At 49.3% G+C, this 19,155-nt stretch overlaps 3 protein-coding genes across 6 annotated transcripts in view; 2 read left to right on the plus strand and 1 right to left on the minus strand.

Moving 5' to 3' along the window:
- Positions 1 to 213: 213 nt before the first annotated feature.
- ACKR2 (atypical chemokine receptor 2) lies at positions 214 to 5,468 on the minus strand. Of its 3 annotated transcripts, none has more exons than XM_065050252.1 (3): positions 5,359 to 5,468; positions 4,677 to 4,842; positions 214 to 2,665 (listed from the first exon to the last, which is right to left on the minus strand). In XM_065050252.1, the coding sequence occupies exons 2-3, from the start codon at positions 4,714 to 4,716 to the stop codon at positions 1,551 to 1,553; spliced, it is 1,155 nt and encodes a 384-aa protein (XP_064906324.1). In that variant the 5' UTR covers positions 4,717 to 4,842; positions 5,359 to 5,468; the 3' UTR covers positions 214 to 1,550. The 3 variants fall into 3 exon arrangements, with proteins under 3 accessions (XP_064906324.1, XP_064906325.1, XP_064906327.1); XM_065050253.1 differs by having other exon boundaries at positions 5,176 to 5,425; XM_065050255.1 differs by lacking the exon at positions 5,359 to 5,468 and adding an exon at positions 5,185 to 5,322.
- A 4,263-nt stretch (positions 5,469 to 9,731) lies between these two features.
- Positions 9,732 to 16,168, plus strand: HIGD1A (HIG1 hypoxia inducible domain family member 1A). 2 transcript variants are annotated; one of them, XM_065050257.1, is made up of 4 exons: positions 9,732 to 9,916; positions 11,566 to 11,677; positions 14,151 to 14,285; positions 15,062 to 16,168. In XM_065050257.1, the coding sequence occupies exons 2-4, from the start codon at positions 11,575 to 11,577 to the stop codon at positions 15,124 to 15,126; spliced, it is 303 nt and encodes a 100-aa protein (XP_064906329.1). In that variant the 5' UTR covers positions 9,732 to 9,916; positions 11,566 to 11,574; the 3' UTR covers positions 15,127 to 16,168. The 2 variants fall into 2 exon arrangements, with proteins under 2 accessions (XP_064906329.1, XP_005510678.1); XM_005510621.4 differs by lacking the exon at positions 9,732 to 9,916 and adding an exon at positions 10,258 to 10,408.
- A 1,480-nt stretch (positions 16,169 to 17,648) lies between these two features.
- Positions 17,649 to 19,155, plus strand: part of CCDC13 (coiled-coil domain containing 13) — a 35,835-nt gene continuing 34,328 nt past the window's right edge. Inside the window, exon 1 of the mRNA XM_065050256.1 lies at positions 17,649 to 17,816. The gene's annotated coding sequence lies outside the window, so the exon portion shown is untranslated. The remainder of the gene's footprint in view (positions 17,817 to 19,155) is intronic.

Genomic DNA, 19,155 nt, shown 5'->3' on the forward strand with positions numbered 1-19,155 from the left:
AGATGCTCCACTCCCTCCAGCATCTTTGTTGCCCTGCGCTGGACTCTCTCCAGCAGTTCCCTGTCCTGCTGGAACTGAGGGGCCACAACTGGACACAATACAATCCCTCCCCTGCATGGGATCGCAATCTTAATCTGAGTTTTTGCTTCCCAGCTGCTGTCCCCTTCCACATTCCCCCGGTGACCTGACCCGTGCAGTGAAGGACACATCACAGCATCAGATAAATATTTATTTTGACATTTATGTGGGCTTTTTTTAAGGGAAGTTCCCAGCCTTAGAATTTCAGGAACACGCTGTAGCTATGCCGGCAAGGAAAATAATGTCAGTGAGAACAAATTCACCTTCCTAGATCAACTCAAAACCCTTTCTCAGCCCTACCAGTAACCTTGACTCGCAATAAAACTAAGGCGATTACTGTTTTCTCTTAAATTATTAATTTTATTTGTATAACTCTAGGCAACTCACATGCTTGATGGGTTTTCAGGTCAGAAAGGGCCCAGGTAAGGTTTGAGAGTATTTGGGGTGAACGATACCTTTATTTAAAGGCCAGCAAACTAATAACCTTGAACGTTAACGCTACACTGGGTAATACGGATTGCTTAACAGCCTTTCGTGCTCTGCTCTGCAAGGCCACACCCTCACTCCGGGGTGAGAGCACAAGTCAATATTTATGTTGAAGGTAAATATCCACAGGTCCTTTTTATTCTGTTAAAATGGATTTTTGGGAAGGCCAATATCTCCACCACCGTTCTGCTGAGCCCATATTTCTTCCCTTTTCTCACTGGTTGTTACTGGTTTGAACGATGTTGCTATGACAGTCGAACTGATCTCAAACGGTGGACTTGGCAGTGTTAGTGATGTTCTTAAGGTTCATTTCCAACTTAAACGATTCTATGATGCTATTCTGCGAATCAATGATCTGTCCATCACTAAGATGCAGTTTCCTGTTACCCGAGTGTAGCACAGCTCATCATAACAGAGAAACATATAATTGGTCAACAACCCAGTTTAAGATTACCTAATTCCTCCTGTTGTCTCTCCTGGTAGATCAAGGGACAAGCCCAGTTGAAAACATCTGGCCAGCAGGTGGCAAAAGCAAAGCTAAACCCAGGCTGGGCTTCTGGTCACCCACATCTGGCCTGATGGATGAGCGTGGCAAATGCATTCCCCAGCCCACACCATGAGCTGCAGGGATGATGGGATCGCTCTCCTCCAACAGCCGCTTTGGGACCTATGGAAGAGAAGTTCTGCACAAGTTTCAGTTTGCATTTTTACGGACACAACATCTACATGAGCTCGTATATTCTAGACAGGAGCTGGGATTCTTCCACCCAGGGCAATCCTTCCTTAATAATTCCAGTTACAACACAAACGACCCCCACATGTACTTTTCTGACCCCAACATGGAAAACCTTCATCTCGATGCTGGTGCTAGGATGAAATATCTGGTTACACAGTGCTGTGGGCTCATAGCAAACCCATCCCATGGCCAGGACCAGTAAAATACAGCGTAGAGGGCATATGCAGAATGTAAATAACGTAAATATTTATCATGCATTCGTGATACTCAACATTTCTATCTGAGCTGCATATCTGCTGCACGATTGGCTTGTCTCTGAGGGCTGGATGTCAAAGAAAGAGCTTCTCCTGAAAATGGCCTGAGGGATCTTCCATAAGTACAATCTGAACCGTTTCTTCACAAAAGCATAGAGCAAGGGGTTGAGACAGCAGTGGACAAAGGACAAACTCTCCGTGATCTGCATGGCGTAGTCCAGCTGCCTGCTGCTTTCACAGCTCCTGATCACACCGACGTCTTGCAGGGAGTGAAGGATGAGGACAATGTTGTAAGGGGACCACAGGATGAAGAAGACACCCACCAGAGTAAAGACCAAGCAGAGTGCTCTCCTTGAGCCAGGCATGTGAGACATGGCGAGGACACACGCTATGCGGGAGTAGCAGAACATCATGAAGAGGAAGGGGAAAAGGAAACCCAGGATGTTCTGAATGACCCGAAAGACAATTTTCCAAAATAAGTGCTTCTGGCCGTAATCATGGGTGCACATGATGGTTTTGTTGCGGATTTGCCTTGTTCTGGCGAAGAGGCCATCAGGAATGGAGAGGAGTATGGAAAGGACCCATAACACCAACAAGATGAGGACAGACTTCGTCCATGTCATGAAGCCACGAGGAGAGCAAACATGAACTATCTGCAGATACATGTCCAGACTCATGCAGCTCACAAAGAAGACGCCACTGTAGAAATTCACAGTGTACATGGCACTTAAGACTGGGCACAATATATCCCAGGTCACCCGCTGAGCAATGTGCAGAGCCCAAAAAGGAAGGGTTAGGAGCAAGAAGAAGTCTGAAACCACCAGGTTCAGCAGATACACTTCGGTCATCTTCTTTTTCTTCTTGATGTGCATGATGAGAACTATAAACAGGAGCACATTCCCAGCCATCCCGACCAGGAATACCACGGTGTAAAAAGATGGCAAGAACACTCTGGTGAAGGAGAGCACCTCTTCTTTTGTGCAGAGGCCATACTGCATGTAATCCTCCTCGTCCAAGTACTCGTACAGGTAGTCGCTTGAATTGGCAGCATCCAGCAAGGGTGAAGCGGTTGTTGTTGCCACCTTTGAAGCTGCATTTGACAAGGGGCCGCCTAGGTACCAAAGATAAGTGAAGGTGATCAAAATGTTCCGATCCACCCAAGAAAGACAAACACCACATCACAGAGGGTTCTCCTCTAGGCCATAGGTTTAAATTTTGCCACTTTCTGATAAGTATTTTGCGTCCTGCACTCCCTGGTCTTTGCCTATGGGATGGGGACAACTGTTGGCACATACATATAGAAAAATAATTCTGCTTTCCCTTACTCTGACACATTAAAAATTGAAAGTAAAAGAGCACGGTCTCCTCTGCCATAACTCCAGACACCACTGCAAGCTTTTGAGGAAGTTTCTGCTCTAAATTCTGGGAAATCCACTCTGCTGTCAGCTGCTTTAGATTCACTTGGGTCGCCACTGAGAAAGTGGCATCTCGATCCTCAGTGAAGCGGAACTGGCCACCAGCACCTTGCTGTTGGTGGGGCTGCTCCCAGAGGTGAAATACTGAACATCTCAGTGCTCCTGGTGGGACACTGACCCCTCTCTGCGCCCACTCTAGGACACCAAGACATGGATTTTTCTAAAAGGTATTAAGTGGAAAATATAGAATTATAGAATGGTTTGGGTTGGAAGGGACCCTAAAGATCATCCAGTTCCAACCTCCTGCCATGGGCAATGACACTTTCCACTAGAATCACAGAATGTCAGGGGTTGGAAGGGACCCTAAAGCTCATCCAGTGCAATCCCCCCATGGAGCAGGAACACCCAGATGAGGTTACACAGGAAGGTGTCCAGGCGGGTTGGAATGTCTGCACAGAAGGAGACTCCACAACCTCCCTGGGCAGCCTGGGCCAGGCTCTGCCACCCTCACCAGGAAGAAGTTTCTTCTCATATTTAAGTGGAACCTCCTGTGTTCCAGTTTGAACCCATTACCCCTTGTCCTATCATTGGTTGTCACCCAGAAGAGCCTGGCTCCATCCTCCTGACACTCCCCCTTTCCATATTGATCCCCATGAATGGTCACCCCTCAGTCTCCTCTTGTCCAGCTCCAGAGCCCCAGCTCCCTCAGCCTTTCCTCACACGGGAGATGCTCCACTCCCTCCAGCATCTTGGTGGCTGCGCTGGACTCTCTCCAGCAGTTCCCTGTCCTGCTGGAACTGAGGGGCCACAACTGGACACAATATTCCAGGTGTGGTCTCCCCAGGGCAGAGCAGAGGGGCAGGAGAACCTCTCTGATCTACTAAAAGCCACATCCAAGGTAAGGACATGTAGACACCAGAATGAAGTCCTGAATCAAGGTTAAAGATTTAGCTGGAGGGATGTTGCTGGACTCAATTCTGCATGAGGTTGAAAGCCTGCTGACTGAGGAGGGTGAGGGCCGTGAGTTGGCTGCTCCTCAGGGTGGTGTGACTGTTTAGACAGCTGCAGTCCAGATTTCAGGAAACGGTGACTGATTTTGAGAGCTTCCTACTTTTTAGAATTAAAAGCACACACGAGAACACTACAAAGGTTTCATCTTCCAAAAGCCACCTAAACTGGGCAACAGCTGTCGCTGAAGAGCCCACCTCCTGCACAGGGAGATGGGATCTGCCTAAGCCATGCTGGTATCACAAAAGTTAACGTGGGTTTTAAAAATCAAGACTAATCTCCAGGCTCTGACAGCAAACTAGGGCTGTCACAGGGAAAACAGCTCAAATACTCCTCCGCTCCTAAAACACACCAGTTTTCAGCCAAAGTTGCCCGCCATTCCCCCCAGAACTCTTTTTTTCCAGCAATCCCAGAACATGCATGGTGGTGTCGTTCCCTATTTCATCCACTCCTGCTTGCTCTCCCCAAGGACCTATTTCTCCACAAGAGACCTGCAATGAAGCTGCTGGTCCCCAGTCGTGCTACACACCCCAAGGAGGACACATCCCACGGTGGGTTTGAACTTCTAGGGATGGCTCCCACCCCACGAACACCCCAGGAAAGGGGAGACCACAAAGGGGGTTAACAAACCACCCAAGCAGTGGGATGCTGAGGATGCCCGTGGGTGTGCAGCCCTAAGAAAGGAAGCTGCGGACGTACCTGTTTGCAGTGCCATGTCTAAAATCACTTGAATACCCATTGCAGGCAAATCCAGGTGGCTGAAAAGGAAATTCAGTTTGGGTTGGGCTGGACTGAAGTGTTTTCTCTCTGTGTCGCAGTCCTTTAAAAAGTTCTGCAGGGCATTTCAGCCACGGGGAGCAGGGATCTGCCACGGAAGAGAGGCAGAAAGAGAGACTTTTTCTAGGAATGAGCGGTTTTATTTTTTCTGTTTCGTATTTTGGAAAAAATTAATCTTTAGCCATATGCAGTTCTGACCATAATCCTCCGAGAGGAAACCAAAGCTGTCCACCCTTCTCATCACAGCAACACCCAGAGAGACTCCCAAACACCTCCCCCCTCACACACACACTCTGCATCCACATCAGGACAAGCCGTCCTCAAAAACTCCCATTTCTGGGTCTCTTCCAGCCCACCGAGATGCCTTTTCTCCCTCTGCTGCATTTTTCCCCTTCTGTATCATTCTGGCACTGACACTCACATTCCCAACCTGTAGCTCATAGTGGAGAACTGATGAATGCAACATGGCTGAGCTCAGAAATTAATCCCAAACCCGCCGGAGTGCCGCTGCTTAGGAGCTGGATAACTTTCAAGAAGAAAATAGAACCTCTCCGTGTTTCTTCTGCAGATTTCTCTACAAGGAAGAAGCAGAAAATGCACTTACGGCAGCTGCTTCTCCACCGCGGGCAGTTCTCATCCTGCCAGAGGTTTCAATCAGGCTTTTAGGAAACAGTTTTGCTTGTGTAAGATCATGGGCAGGAAATGTGAGCTCAGCATGACCTCCCTGGGTTTATTTGGCCTTTCCTGGTATTGACCAGTGGGTGACAGAACTGATGGAATCACCTCCATGCTGTGTCCAAGCACGTGTCCTTCCACACCACGTACAACTGGTGCCTGAACCCAGAGTGGGATTTGTCACCTGAGATACCACAGTGTCTCCTGTCACAGGTGCTCTTGGGGACCCATCTTGAGAAACACAACCTGCTCTTCACAGAATCCCAGAATGTCAGGGGTTGGAAGGGACCTGGAAAGCTCATCCAGTGCAATCCCCCCATGGAGCAGGAACACCCAGATGAGGTTACACAGGAAGGTGTCCAGGCGGGTTTGAATGTCTGCACAGAAGGAGACTCCACAACCCCCTGGGCAGCCTGGGCCAGGCTCTGCCACCCTCACCAGGAACAAGTTTCTTCTCATATTTAAGTGGAACCTCCTGTATTCCAGTTTGTACCCATTACCCCTTGTCCTATCACTGGTTGTCACAGAGAAGAGCCTGGCTCCATCCTCCTGACACTCACCCTTTATATATCTGTAAACATGAATGAGTCCCCCCTCAGTCTCCTCTTGTCCAGCTCCAGAGCCCCAGCTCCCTCAGCCTTTCCTCACACGGGAGATGCTCCACTCCCTTCAGCATCTTGGTGGCTGCGCTGGACTCTCTCCAGCAGTTCCCTGTCCTGCTGGAACTGAGGGGCCACAACTGGACACAATATTCCAGGTGTGGTCTCCCCAGGGCAGAGCAGAGGGGCAGGAGAACCTCTCTGACCTACTGACCACCCCCCTTCTAACCCACCCCAGGTACCATTGGCCTTCCTGGCAACAAGGGCACAGTGCTGGCTCATGGTCACCCTGCTGTCCCCAGGACCCCCAGGTCCCTTTCCCCTACGCTGCTCTCTAATAGGTCATTCACCAACTTACACTGGAACCTGGGCTTGTTCCTGCCCAGATTCAAGACTCTACATTTGCCCTTGTTAAATTTCATTAAACTTTTCCCTGCCCAACTCTCCAGCCTGTCCAGGTCTCTGGATGGCAGCACAGCCTCTGGTGTGTCTAACTCAAGTCAGGCACCATGCGAGGGACAGCTGGAGCCACCAGGACCAAGGATCCACTTATTCCCTCTTTCCCTCTTGGTCCTGGGCTCGCTGCTTCCCAACTCCAGACATGGCTACAACGTCCCTCTTGTTTGTTTCCTAAAAGCTTTAATCAGTGGAAACATCTGCCATTGCCTGACAGATGGATATTAAGGTGATGTCCACCCTGCCCACCTCCCAGCTCTCCCAGGCAGGATGGGACCCGCTTGGTCTCTGCACTGAGAGGCTCCCAGGGACGTGCATTTTTATCAGTATCCTAGGCTGCCACACCAATAAATCTAAACTTGAGGCTCTTCTGCATCCCATTGCTTCTGTTATCAGCTCCTGGCTGCAAAAACATGCAGCCCAATCCAGAAAAGTGCAGTGACTTAGAAAACTCAGCTGAAATGAAAATTCACTAAAAGAGAAACTGGTCTTGTTTTTAACAAAATCAGGACAGAGCTTTATGTAGAAATCTGCATTTTTCCCAAGAATCTGGATAAGCCACACGCTGCTTGGGCGCTGCAAGGTCCTCAGTCCCTGTCATGGTTGTGGAGAGGGACACAGACAAGGCTGGTGGCTCTTTGGGGACAATCACACATCTTTGCTTTGCAAGCGACACCAGAATAAGGAGCTTATTGCTGTGGTTGAACGTGTAAACAGTGATCAACCACGTAAGGGATGTCCATGGCACAAACCTTTGCTCACCTGCCAAAGGCGTCTCTGAGAAATTGGTTTATTGGAGAGGTTTTAGAACAGCACCATCGGTGAGTGGACACCTCCCAGTTCATTTCCCTCATCTCCACACCAAACGGGCCCATGGGTAACACCCTGACCACGCCAAACCCATCCTTGTGCCAACCCTGGTTGCAATTTATAACCCCTAAACCCCATTGGTAAACAAAGAACGGGGCAGCAGTGGTGGCCGCAGCTCCACCTCCAACCTGCCCATGGTACATGGATTTGCTAAGAGAAATATGTTCTTTTTAACCATTTCAGCTGGTGTACGCACATGCCTGCACTTGAAAGACACCCTATAATAAAGATATTACATGGGCAACATACCCATTAGCATGGAGCAAGAGCCAGTCACAAAACCAGACGCACACGGGGACACTACAGGTGACAGCAGCTTCATTAGCCCAGCAATTAAAATGCACTAAGTTTTTGGTCTTAATTGAGTTCCCCCCCCGAAGCACATATTGTGCGGAGCTTCAGGGAATCCAACGTGTCTCTGAGAGTCACTGGAGAAAGCAGCCTGCCCTGTAATTTATTACAAGATTTTAACTCCATTTGGGAGCTGGTAATTGCATAGATTTTTATTTCTTTATTTTTCCCTTTCAGGCTCTGCAGAGCCCTAATGGCTTTGGCAATTAAAGTAACTGGATTACTCATAATGGGAACCCCATTTAGAGAGGTACAGCGGTGCTAACAAACAGCCATCTGAGCCACTTTCTTTTATGGTGCCGAAAATGCGGCATCTCGGCCAGGGACCGTGCGGGAGCAGCAACGCTGCGCCCCCCCCGTTCTTGGAGATTGAAATAAATAACTTACACTTTTTCTATGGATAAACAACGTTTAATCCAATTCCTTAATTGTATTCTTTAAACACGTGTTCATTAGAGCATAAGCAAAACAGCGCTGGGTGCACGGGGGATTCACTCCGCCCAACACGCACACTTTTAACAATAAGAAGTGTGCTTAAATAAAGTATGGTATTACATATTCATAATGACCCAGGAACGCCTATACATATTCATGACCTTTCCCGCTTTTTATTAAAATGAGTCTCAGATAACCATTTACATATTCCCCTCCTTGACCCTCCCCTGTTGCGCCTGCGCAATGTCACTTGGTGAATTTGAGGAAGGGTCTTTATGGGTCTTTGGATGAAGCTCCTTCAGCTTCGTCACAGTGGACTTTTTACCTTTGGCTCATTAGAAGGAACTGGCTGGAATCCAAGCTACCAAACCAACTGGAACCAGACTGTTGCCTCCTTTTTGCTGTAAATCTTGGCTATCTTGTCTCCTCAAGGTTGCACAGCTGGTTCTGTGTTCTTATCTTGGCATTTAATGAAGTCCTGCTTTTTTTAGCACAATTAGTTACATACAGCTCTAAACTAGATATTAATAATGTGGTTTAAAATGTTAGCTTGTTAGTAGGCCCTTATTACATAGTTGCTTAACCCTTAAAATGTTAGTTCCCAATATCAATATAACTTCCTAAACAAGCTTCATGACTTTTTATATAGAACTTAACCACCTTTCCCTTTTCCAAGTTCAGAGTCCATGCCTCATTTGGTTATACCTGTAAACATTAAACATCTTAGCACGAATCACAACTGCGTTATTCACAGAGATGAAGACACCAATTCCCACTGCAAAACAGGGCAGGGTTTTGGAAAATAATGGCCTTTTTTGTTGTTTTTTCACTCTGATGTTTCACCCCCAGGTTTAGGGGAGGGATTTTGTTACCTTTGGGATCCCAAGGGATTTTTCCTCCTGCTCCAGGGCTCAGTTCAGTTTAAATCAGGAGCAATTTCCAGTTTGGTTTTGGGCTCCAGAGTTTCAGTTGAAGTCAGGAGGATTTTTTTAGTTTGTCTTTGGGCTTCAAAATCCACTGCAAGGGGCAAATTGAGCTCTGCTTGAAAGCTGAAATTCAGGACAAAAATAGTCAATGAGACAATTCACTGTTAGGAAGATGAAAATCAGACCTAGGGTAGGCTGGGTTCTGACCTTCTCCTTTGCTAAAGCGCTCTCACTTGATGTCCAAGCGCAGGTTTACACTGACATGAGTTGGTTTTGAAGCAAAAAGCTGCCAATTTGCAGAAAAAGAGGCATCCTGCAAGCGACCACCTAAAAAACCACACTTTTGGGGGTGAAACGGGTCACCAAGTTCAACCCAAAGTCTCTCTGTTCTGCAAACCCGAGCTGTCAGTGCCCAGATGTGCTCGGAAGAGGAAAAGCACGCTCAGATTAGGGCGGTTCCCACCCACCCCACCCCGTTTTTGCGGGTTCCGGAGGCGGGAAAGGCCCCGCCCGCCCGCCGCGCCCCCTAGCGGCGCGCCAAGTGCTCCCCCGTGAGCCCGCACCCGCCGCAATGCGGAGAACCCCCCGCTATGACATCAGAGCTTTGCCCCGCCTACCCCACCCTTATAAGGACGCGGGGGCCAGGGGGCGCGCTTCCGGATTGGCTGGCGGCGGGCGGGACGCTGGGAGTTGTGGTTTTCGGCCGGACTGGTGGGCGCCTAAGGCGAAGGGGACGAGGCGAATCAAGCCAATAAGGAGTGGGGGGCGTGGCGAATCCGGCCAATAAGGAGCGGGGGGCGGAGCCAAGTGCGGCAGACACCGGCCGGTTTCGGGAGTGGAGCGGGGAGAGGTGAGCCCGGGGAGCCGGGGCGGGGAGAGAACCCGGCCCGGCCCGGCCCGGGGTGCGGGGGAACGGCGCTGGAATAGGACAGAGGCCCGGTGTGGGGTGCGGGGACTTGGGGCTGACGTAGAGCAGGGGCCCTATGTGGGGTGGAGGCGACTGGGCCTGGTGTAGAGCAGAGGCCCCATGTGGGGTGCGGGGACCTGGGGCTGGAGTAGGACAGGCCCCGCTGTGGGCTCCGTGGTGCCGGGAGGGGCGGTGAAATCTGCCACCTCCCCACCCGTGTCCCTCCTCCCCGTGTGTCCCCGCTGCAGGGTGAGGGCAGTTTTGGTGTTTCCCCTGCAGGTTCCTCTGTGTAACACCCGCCCCGGCCTCTGCATGAGCTGAAGGTCGCGGGAACCTCTTACAAATCGATTCACTTCTCGAAATCGTTTCCTTGTCTGTCTCCACCTCTCCCGAGTGACAGGGCGCTCTCGTGTTTCGTTCTCCGAATGAGCCAGGGTAAAATATAACTTATATATAGCAAATAGGAGTAGTTGTAGTAGGCACAGAGAGACTTGCGGCCCGCAGAGGAAATGGTTTGCATGTTTAGTTTAAAAGAACAGCCTGAGGAAATGGACGTGCACAAAATGCCGCTTAACCAGGGAATACAGCCACGTTGGAAATTTATCTTTTGCAAGCGATTACCAGCCTGTGCTGAAGTTAAATTCCTGTGAGTCTGGAGTATTTCATGGGAGGCCGAGCTGTGTTTTGCTGCTGATCTGTTGGTGGCAAAACTGGAACAATACAAGTAGCAATTTCTGGTGTTGTTGAGGTAACTGAGCAGGCAGAAATGGGCACTAATTGAAGAATGATGGTTATGCCGAGGAGGTCCATGTGTGACAAGGACAGCAGGACAAGGTGTCACGTTTTGGTGGACGGTCTCATTGGTTGGGCGATGATGGGTCAGTGAGTAGAGACCTTTTTGTGGTCACTGCTGCTTTTTTTTACCTGGAGAAATCACCTACGGTGCAATAGGAACCGCTCGTCTTCCTGGTGCATCCTCAGGTGAATCTGTATCGATCAGGGGCTTCAAGACTCACTCCGGTTCCTTAGCACCTGCCATTTTACACTCTGTGTTCTCCAACAAGAGTCCAAAACCTGTTGAAGGGGGGAAGGAGGTGGCTTGAGGCCGTTGTAGCAACCGTAGCGCTGACCTTCCACAGCGGCTCGTGCTTTCTTTTCCCCCAGAGGGCTTCTCTTGCTGCTGTTGGCAGGGAGTGAAAGGGGAGGAATGAACTTTTCCGAGGTCAGAGCAGCTGTTAAGGAACAGCCCGGGAAAGCAAAGCAGGATGCAAGTCCTAAAAGGGAACACAGTGGCCAAAGCTTTCAGTGGCTTCTCGCTGCCTGTGCGTATGGGGCTGCTGGGACCTCTCGTAGTATGGAAAAGGATGGCAGGAATTTGTTGCTTCGCCTTTTTTTCCTCCTGTCATTACTTGTTCTAGTTTGCAAAGATCTTGCTTCTGGAGACTTGACTTGAATTAAATCATGTGTAGCTCATCAGCTTGTTGTGCTTGTACCTCACCCTGTGGTAGAATATACAAGGCATTTTCTTTTTTCTAAAAATTTTCTTAACTTGGTGTTTCAAAACCCTGAGGAGAGATTCTCTGTCTTTGCAGCCACCAACCATGTCAACCGGTCAGGAACCTGTTTTCCCCGAGTATGAGACTGACACCAGCCAGACGTCAAAGCTCTTAAGGAAATTTAAAGAGACGCCGTTTGTACCTATTGGTAAGTTTAAAGGTGAAGAAATGTGCGTGGGTGATCAATATAGTCAACACGTTCTCTGCTCACTGATTGCCTGTGAACAGGAAATTACTTCCTGCTGTAGGTTTTCTGTGTGGTGATAACAGTGCCCAGGATGGTATTTGTTCTGCAGGAAACAGAGAAATTAATGAGGCTTGTTATCTTAAATAGAAAACTCAGAACCTACAACTACCAAAAAAAAAACAACAAACCCTGAAAGACTGTTTAGGTGAATTTAAAACACACATTCAGGTGATCGTGTTGGGGGAAGGTGTGTTTTTTGTAGGTGTTCTGGAGTGTGGTTACTGGGAACTGTGCGATCACTACAAAGTGACTTTCAAATCAACAAAACAGAAATATCTAGAATGAGCTCAGCTGCTAAACATTTCACCCCCCTCAGCTGCCATTCCATAGTTTAAAATGTGTTTTCTTAGTAGGTTTGTGGTACCCCAGCTTGAGGAGGTTGTTAAAGTCCTCACTTTCTCTGCTGAGACCCCTAAAAAGCCTCTGAGGAGGCAGAGGATCAGTCGTGTTCATCCCGAGATCTTTCCTCCCATCAGGAACTGCCCCTGACATGAGAGATGTTTTGATTTCAAGCCACCTTGCATGGAGAGCAGTTGGGTCACTCGGGGTGAACTGTTCCACGTGTTTGCCAGCACATAATCCGTCACTGGCTTCTGTGGTCATAGGACTTTGCTTTCCAGCTCACTAGGGCGTACTATGAACTCCAGGAGTTTGAGTTCTCCCAAGCAAATTGGCAGGATTTACCTTCAACCTGTGTCAGAGCTAGTTTGAAGGCCCAAAAATTCTTAATTGGTGTTTAATGAAGCTGCCACATGGTCATGCAGCAGTGAAGGAAGGATTTACAGCTTCATGAGTGGGGCTGCTAATATTCCTGTTCAAGGAAACAAGCCGTCCGGGCTCTTGGTGGTAAAACATACACACCACTTAGAATTTGGCAGCCTCCTCTGAACTATGGAAATAATAATAATCTTAAATATGGAATGAAGTGGATGGAATTGGGAAATTTTGTGCACTGCTGCTGTGTATTCTGTGAGAACATCAGTGTAGGCAGGTTGGAGGTGGCAGAGCTGGGGCTGCGTTTGGTCTGAAGGACAAAAAGCAAATTTCAGCTGAACCTTGGTCTCCACAGCATGGGACAAGTATCGTATGACTTGCCCTGTCCCAGTGAAGGCGGCCACATGTGATGACACCCAGAATAGCAACCTCAGCAGGCTGGTGGGTAGGTCAGGGTGTCTCCAGGCACTGAGGGTCCCAGCCGCAGCTGAGTGGTCTTCTTGAGTGGGAGCTTCTGTGCAGGAAAGAGGGTGCAAGCAGCACAGGTGCTTTCTGAAAAATACCTGAGAAACTGACACCTTGAGCTGCTGGTGTGGCATTTTAACATTAGTGGAAATCATGGAATGGTTTGGATTGGAAGGGACCTCTGGAGATCATCCAGTCCAACCCACCTGCTAGAGCAGGGTCACCAGAGCAGATCACACAGGAAGGTGTCCAGGTGGGTTTGAATGTCCCCAGAGAAGGAGACTCCACAGCCTCTCTGGGCAGCCTGGGCCAGGCTCTGGCACCTCAAAGGAAAGAAGTTTCTCCTCATATTCAGATGGAACTTGCTGTGTTTCAATCTGTGCCTGCTTCCCCTCAACTTGTTGTTGTGCACCACTGAAAATAATAGAATCAAGAATTATTTTGGTCTGAAAAAACGCTCAAGATCATGGAGTCCAACCATTAACCCAACACTGTCATTAACCCATGTCCCTGAGAACCTCATCTCCATGTCTCTTAAACCCCTCCAGGGATGGTGACTCCAGCACTGCCCTGGGCAGCCTGTTCCAATGCCCCACAGCCCTTTCTGGAAAGAAATTATTCCCACTATCCAATCTAAACCTCCCCTGGTGCAACTGAGGCCATTTTCTCTTATCCTATCCCTTGCTACCTGGGAGAAGATACAGACCCCCTCTGGCTCCAACCTCCTTTCAGGCAGTTCAGAGATCAGAAGGAGGTTGGAGCCAGAGGGGGTCTGTATCAGCCTCCTGTTCTCCAGGCTGAACCCCCCAGGTCCCTCACCTGCTCCTCATAAGCGTCTAGTCCTGTTCTTTTGACACCCACCCTTGAGATATTTGTCACATTGATAAGATCCCCTTCTCTAGGCTGAACAGCCCCAGCTCTCTCAGCCTTCCCTCGTAAGAAAGATGCTCCGGACCCCTCAGTGTCTTTGTAGCCTCCACTGGACTCACTCCTGCAGCCCCTCACTCTTCTCTGCGCTGAATGAGGTGGCAACACTTGAGCAAAACCAGCAGATAGGCCAGGACTTGCCATTTACAAAAAAAAAGAGTGATTAGACCAAAAGATGATCATTCCCAGGAGACCTTGTTTAGGTGGGTCACTGCACATCTTGATGTCTTGGCTCAGGGCCCAGAAGGACGTTTTCCTTGCCTTGCAGGGATGGCCGGCTTTGCCATGGTGGTCGGCTACGGGCTGTACAGGCTGAAGCACAGAGGTGAGATGAAAATGTCACTTCACCTGATTCACATGCGTGTGGCAGCCCAGGGCTTCGTCGTGGGAGCGATAACGTGCGGTACGTATCTCGCATCCCTCCTCTGAGTGGATAATACAGCAAGTGTGGAACATCCTCAGGGTGGAAGTGTCCAGGCCATTGTATTTCAGGATATTTATAGTCGTTACTGATGTTCGTTCAGCCCTTCTAGAGCAATGAGATATTTAAGTACATGTATTTAATATTAAACTGCATTAACTTTGAGAAGTTTTGGCTACTTTTAGACGTGGAAAGATTCAGAGATATTGAAATTAGAGGCAAATTAAAAACCAACTATCTGACATTAATATTTTCCCATGTAAATCTTTTGCTGTTCCTGAATTTAATGCATTGAAAAATGAGCTTGTGTAGACTGTGATATTATATATTTTATATATATACACACATATATATTCAGGACTGGAATTGTGTCCCTGCATATTCTGAGTGATTTGTACATCTCAGCTCTCAGGTATTGCAGCCATGTACATAAATGTATATCCCATGAAACGCTGTTTGTCTGTGCTGTATTTCCAGAAGGTACAACAGAAAAGCTTCACTTTGGCTGCCAAGTCAAGTCAAATTGGCTGAGGCATCTGCATTTCATATACAGAATATTTTCATATCCACTTTGTATATGAAGAATTTTGTAGCGTTCATCACTGTTTTTTTTTTTTAAAAAAAAAAAAGATACAGATGGCAGAAGAGGAAGGGAAACATTATTTTTATTGCTGAGAATATCTCCTACTGTTTGGATTTTGAAACTTATTTCCTATTTAACCCAGCTTTCTAATTGTCCTTGTATTTCTGTCTTGCAGGTGTGCTGTATTCAATGTTTCGGGAGCACCTGATGAAGCCCAAGGAGGAAAGGAAAACCGACTGAAAACCTCTGTCCTGGTGGTGGCCTGTGTACTGCAGCTGAAAACCTCATACCGAGGGGGGGCTGAGGAGAAAAAAGAATAACACATGGTATTAGAGAATTGCCCTATATTGATTTAGTTTTGATACACTGTCTTGAAGCTGGCAGCTTAAATGATTGTGTGCTGGGGGAGCGACTATAAGGGTCTGGTTCTGATTGATGCCACCATATCCTACATTTTAGGGGGCACAGTAGAGCACAATCGGTTTATCTTCCCCTCAACTCAGTCCTAAAATTGGTGACTCCTTTTTGGTGCTCTTGCCCAAAACCACAAAGTCTGAATCAGCTTCTGTGAGGCCTCAGGCTGCCAGACAGTGTTGAGTGCTTTGCTGTCGTTTTCTATCTTGTATATTTGTCAGCCTCCGGCTTTGTAATTTAGAAGCTTCCAGCAGCACTAAATGACTTCTAAAATATTGAGAGCGATAAACATATTTTTTTTTTTATTTAAGGCATAAGTATTTAGTACGTTGCAGATATTTAAATGTTATATTTATTCACTGTTAATGAAGACACAGGCTCCCTATTTTTACTATAGATTTTCAGACTCTTGGATTACTCTATTTTGTAACTTTATTTATGGTGTTCTTCTGAATAATGTTTAAATGTAACATTTAAAGTAGACATTGTGGAAACTAAACCTTGATTTGGTGTTCTAATACTTTTAAAGCACATGATCTAGCTCTGGTTTTTGCAGTTATCATTCCCTATAGGATTTTAAATCTGAAAAGCACCCGTCACACTCAACGAGGTGTTAAAACCCTTCTCTGTGAATTGCCACTGTTATTTTACACTCAAACCCCTTGTATCTCCAACAGCAGCCACAAAAATAAATGTCTCGATAAAGCCAGTTTGCAAAAACCTCCTTTTCTCCTATCAGCTGACATTCCACTGTGACAGTATGATGTGTCGTTGTAATAAACACTGCAAGGTACATACTGCATCTCTGTGACATTGTACAGTGCAGTGGGTGATGAAATAGGAATAAATGTGTGAGCCCTGGAGATAACGAGTGTTTGGTTATGGATTTGTTGGGGGGTGGGCCCCCCTGTGCATGCAGCCACTTGTGGAGGGGTGGGGTGAATAAGAATCACAGAATCACAGACTGGCTGGGGTGGGAAGGGACCTCTGGAGATCATCCAGTCCAACCCACCTGCTCAAGCAGGGTCACCAGAGCAGATCACACAGGAAGGTGTCCAGGTGGGTCCGAATGTTTCCAGAGAATGAGACTCCACAGCCTCTCTGGGCAGCCTGGGCCAGGCTCTGGCACCTCAAAGGAAAGAAGTTTCTCCTCATATTCAGATGGAACCTCCTGTGTTTCACAGAATCAAGTGGGTTGGGAAAGACCTCAGAGAACATCAAGTCCAACCCTTGGTCCAACTCTAGTCCGTTTACTAGATCATGGCACTAAGTGCCATGTCCAATCTCAGTTTCAAAACCTCCAGGGACGGCAAGTCCACTACCGCCCTGGGCAGCCATTCCAATGCCTGACCACTCTCTCTGCACAGAATTGCTTTCTAATCTCCAGCCTAAATTTCCCCTGGCAGAGTTGAAGCCCATGGCCCCTTGTCCTATTGCTGACTGCCTGGGAGAAGAGACCAATCCCCACCTGGCTACAACTGCCCTTCAGGTAGTTCTAGAGAGTGCTGAGCTCAGCTCTAAGCCTCCTCTTCTCCAGACTAAACAAGCCCAGCTCCCTCAGCCTCTCCCCATAGGTCTTGTGTTCAAGTCCCTTCCCCAGTCTTGTTGCTCTTCTCTGGACCCGCTCCAGCACTTCAATCTCTTTCCTGAGCTGAGGGGCCCAGAACTGAACACAACACTCCAGGTGTGGCCTCCCCAATGCAGAGCACAGGGGAAGTCTCTGCCTGTTGCCCCTCATCCTGTCATTGGGCACCACTGAACAGAGTCTGGTCCATCCTCTTGACACCACCTCTTCAGATATTTATCAGCATAATAAAGATCCCTTTCAGCTTCTCTTCTCAGGCTGAACAGCCCCAGCTCCCTCAGTCTCTCCTCACACAAAAGATGCTCCAGACGCCTCAGCATCCTCGTAGCCCGCACTGGGCTCCTTCCAGTAACTCCAGTAACCACGGGAGAGGTTGCAGGGCAACTGGAAGGTCACTGCCGGCCGGTCCAGCCCTGTTGACCTTGAGGGTTGACACCAGAGCTCTCCCTGACGGGTGGAGCTGAGGACGGCCTGAGGAGACGTCCCATCCATGGCGCAGAGGTCGTCTTTCTGTCCCCGCCCTCCTCCGCCCCACACCACGGGGCAGTAGGAGGAGCAGCCCCGTTGCCGTGACCCGGAGGGGCCGGTCGTTGTGCGGGGGGAGGGCAGAGAGAGGCCTTGGGGCCGGGAGGCGCCGCCGGGCACGGAGCGGCTGCCAGGAACCGTCATGGCGGCTGCGCTGAGGGGACACGCGCCAGCCCCGCCCCTCCTTCCGCGCCGCTCGGCGCATGCGCGGCCCCTCCCGCCGCGCCCCATTGCTATGGGAACCGCGTGGGGCCGCGGCCTGGCCGGGAGCGGCAGCCGGAACAAGCGAGCCCGGCCCGGCCCGGCCCGGGCGGGCAGCCGGGACAGGGCGGCCGGGGGACGCGGTTCTGGTAGGCTGGAGGAGGCAGCGCCGAGGCTGTTAGTGCCTGTCAGGCTGCAGGGCAAGGTGGGTGTTGGTTGGGGTGTGGAGGGACCCACCTGTCCCCACACAGTCGCTGTGGGGCAGATTCCTCTGTGCCAGTCGGTGCCCAGGTGGGCTGGAGGGCTAATTGTGGCCCCTAGGCTACCACTCATACCCAACAGGCCTGTGGACTGAGCAGAGGCACCGGTGCCGTTTGCGCTTGTCAGTGCTGAGTGCACCTTGTCATGTAATCACAGAATGGTTTATATTGAAGGGACCTTCAAAGCTCCCCCAGTGCCACCCCTGCCATGAGCAGGGACATCTTCACCAGCTCAGGTTGCTCAGAGCCCCGTCCAGCCTGGCCTGGGATGTCTAGGTGGAGAGAGGTTCTCCTGCCCCTCTGCTCTGCCCTGGGGAGACCACACCTGGAATATTGTGTCCAGTTGTGGCCCCTCAGTTCCAGCAGGACAGGGAACTGCTGCAGAGAGTCCAGCGCAGCCACCAAGATGCTGAAGGGAATGGAGCATCTCCCGTGTGAGGAAAGGCTGAGGGAGCTGGGGCTCTGGAGCTGGACAAGAGGAGACTGAGGGGTGACCTTATTAATGGTGATCAATATGTAAGGGTGAGTGTCAGGAGGATGGAGCCAGGCTCTTCTCGGTGACAACCAGTGACAGGACAAGGGGCAATGGGTACAAACTTGAACACAGGAGGTTCCATTTAAATATGCGAAGAAACTTGTTTGTGAGGATGCCAGAGCCTGGCCCAGGCTGCCCAGGGAGGTTGTGGAGTCTCCTTCTCTGCAGACATTCCAACCCGCCTGGACACCTTCCTGTGTAACCTCATCTGGGTGTTCCTGCTCCATGGGGGGATTGCACTGGATGAGCTTTCCAGGTCCCTTCCAACCCCCCTGACATTCTGGGATTCTCTGATTCTGTCTCCAGGACGGGGTATCCACCACCTCTCTGGGCAACCTGGGACAGTGTTTCAACACCCTCTTTGTAAAAGAATTCCACACCCGTGGTGTCCATGACAGGTGTGTAGGTAAAGCTGCTTGCAATGCATCCTTGCCCATACAACACGTCCAGGCATACAGGGACATAACGTGCATTTTGGTGCTTTATCAGCACGATTGTTGCCTCAGTATCAGAAAGGGCCTACATTAATTACTCATTGGAGGGTGTGTCTTTGAAAGGTTTTACTGATTGTTTTTCCTAGACCAAAGTCACACGCGATTTTTTACTGACACTGAATGTCAAGCAGAAGGAGAGGGGGCTGGAACACTTCAGAAAATCGGTCGTCTTTAGTCATACTAAGTAAAGCTCTAGACATTTAAATGGGTAGCAGTATAATCACTTTAATGTTAGTCAGTTAATGTTATCAGTTA

This window comes from Columba livia, chromosome 2, assembly GCF_036013475.1.
Source record: "Columba livia isolate bColLiv1 breed racing homer chromosome 2, bColLiv1.pat.W.v2, whole genome shotgun sequence".
NCBI lineage: Eukaryota > Metazoa > Chordata > Aves > Columbiformes > Columbidae > Columba > Columba livia.

Bases quoted from the DNA above. Each gene is read 5' to 3' on its own strand.
- ACKR2 (XM_065050252.1), bottom strand. From the start codon at position 4,716: ATGGGTATTCAAGTGATTTTAGACATGGCACTGCAAACAG. The intron at 2,666-4,676 runs GTACGTCCGCAG...TTTGGTACCTAG, and splicing joins AGACATGGCACTGCAAACAG to GCGGCCCCTTGTCAAATGCA.
- HIGD1A (XM_065050257.1), top strand. From the start codon at position 11,575: ATGTCAACCGGTCAGGAACCTGTTTTCCCCGAGTATGAGACTGACACC. The intron at 11,678-14,150 runs GTAAGTTTAAAG...CTTGCCTTGCAG, and splicing joins GACGCCGTTTGTACCTATTG to GGATGGCCGGCTTTGCCATG. The intron at 14,286-15,061 runs GTACGTATCTCG...TCTGTCTTGCAG, and splicing joins CGTGGGAGCGATAACGTGCG to GTGTGCTGTATTCAATGTTT.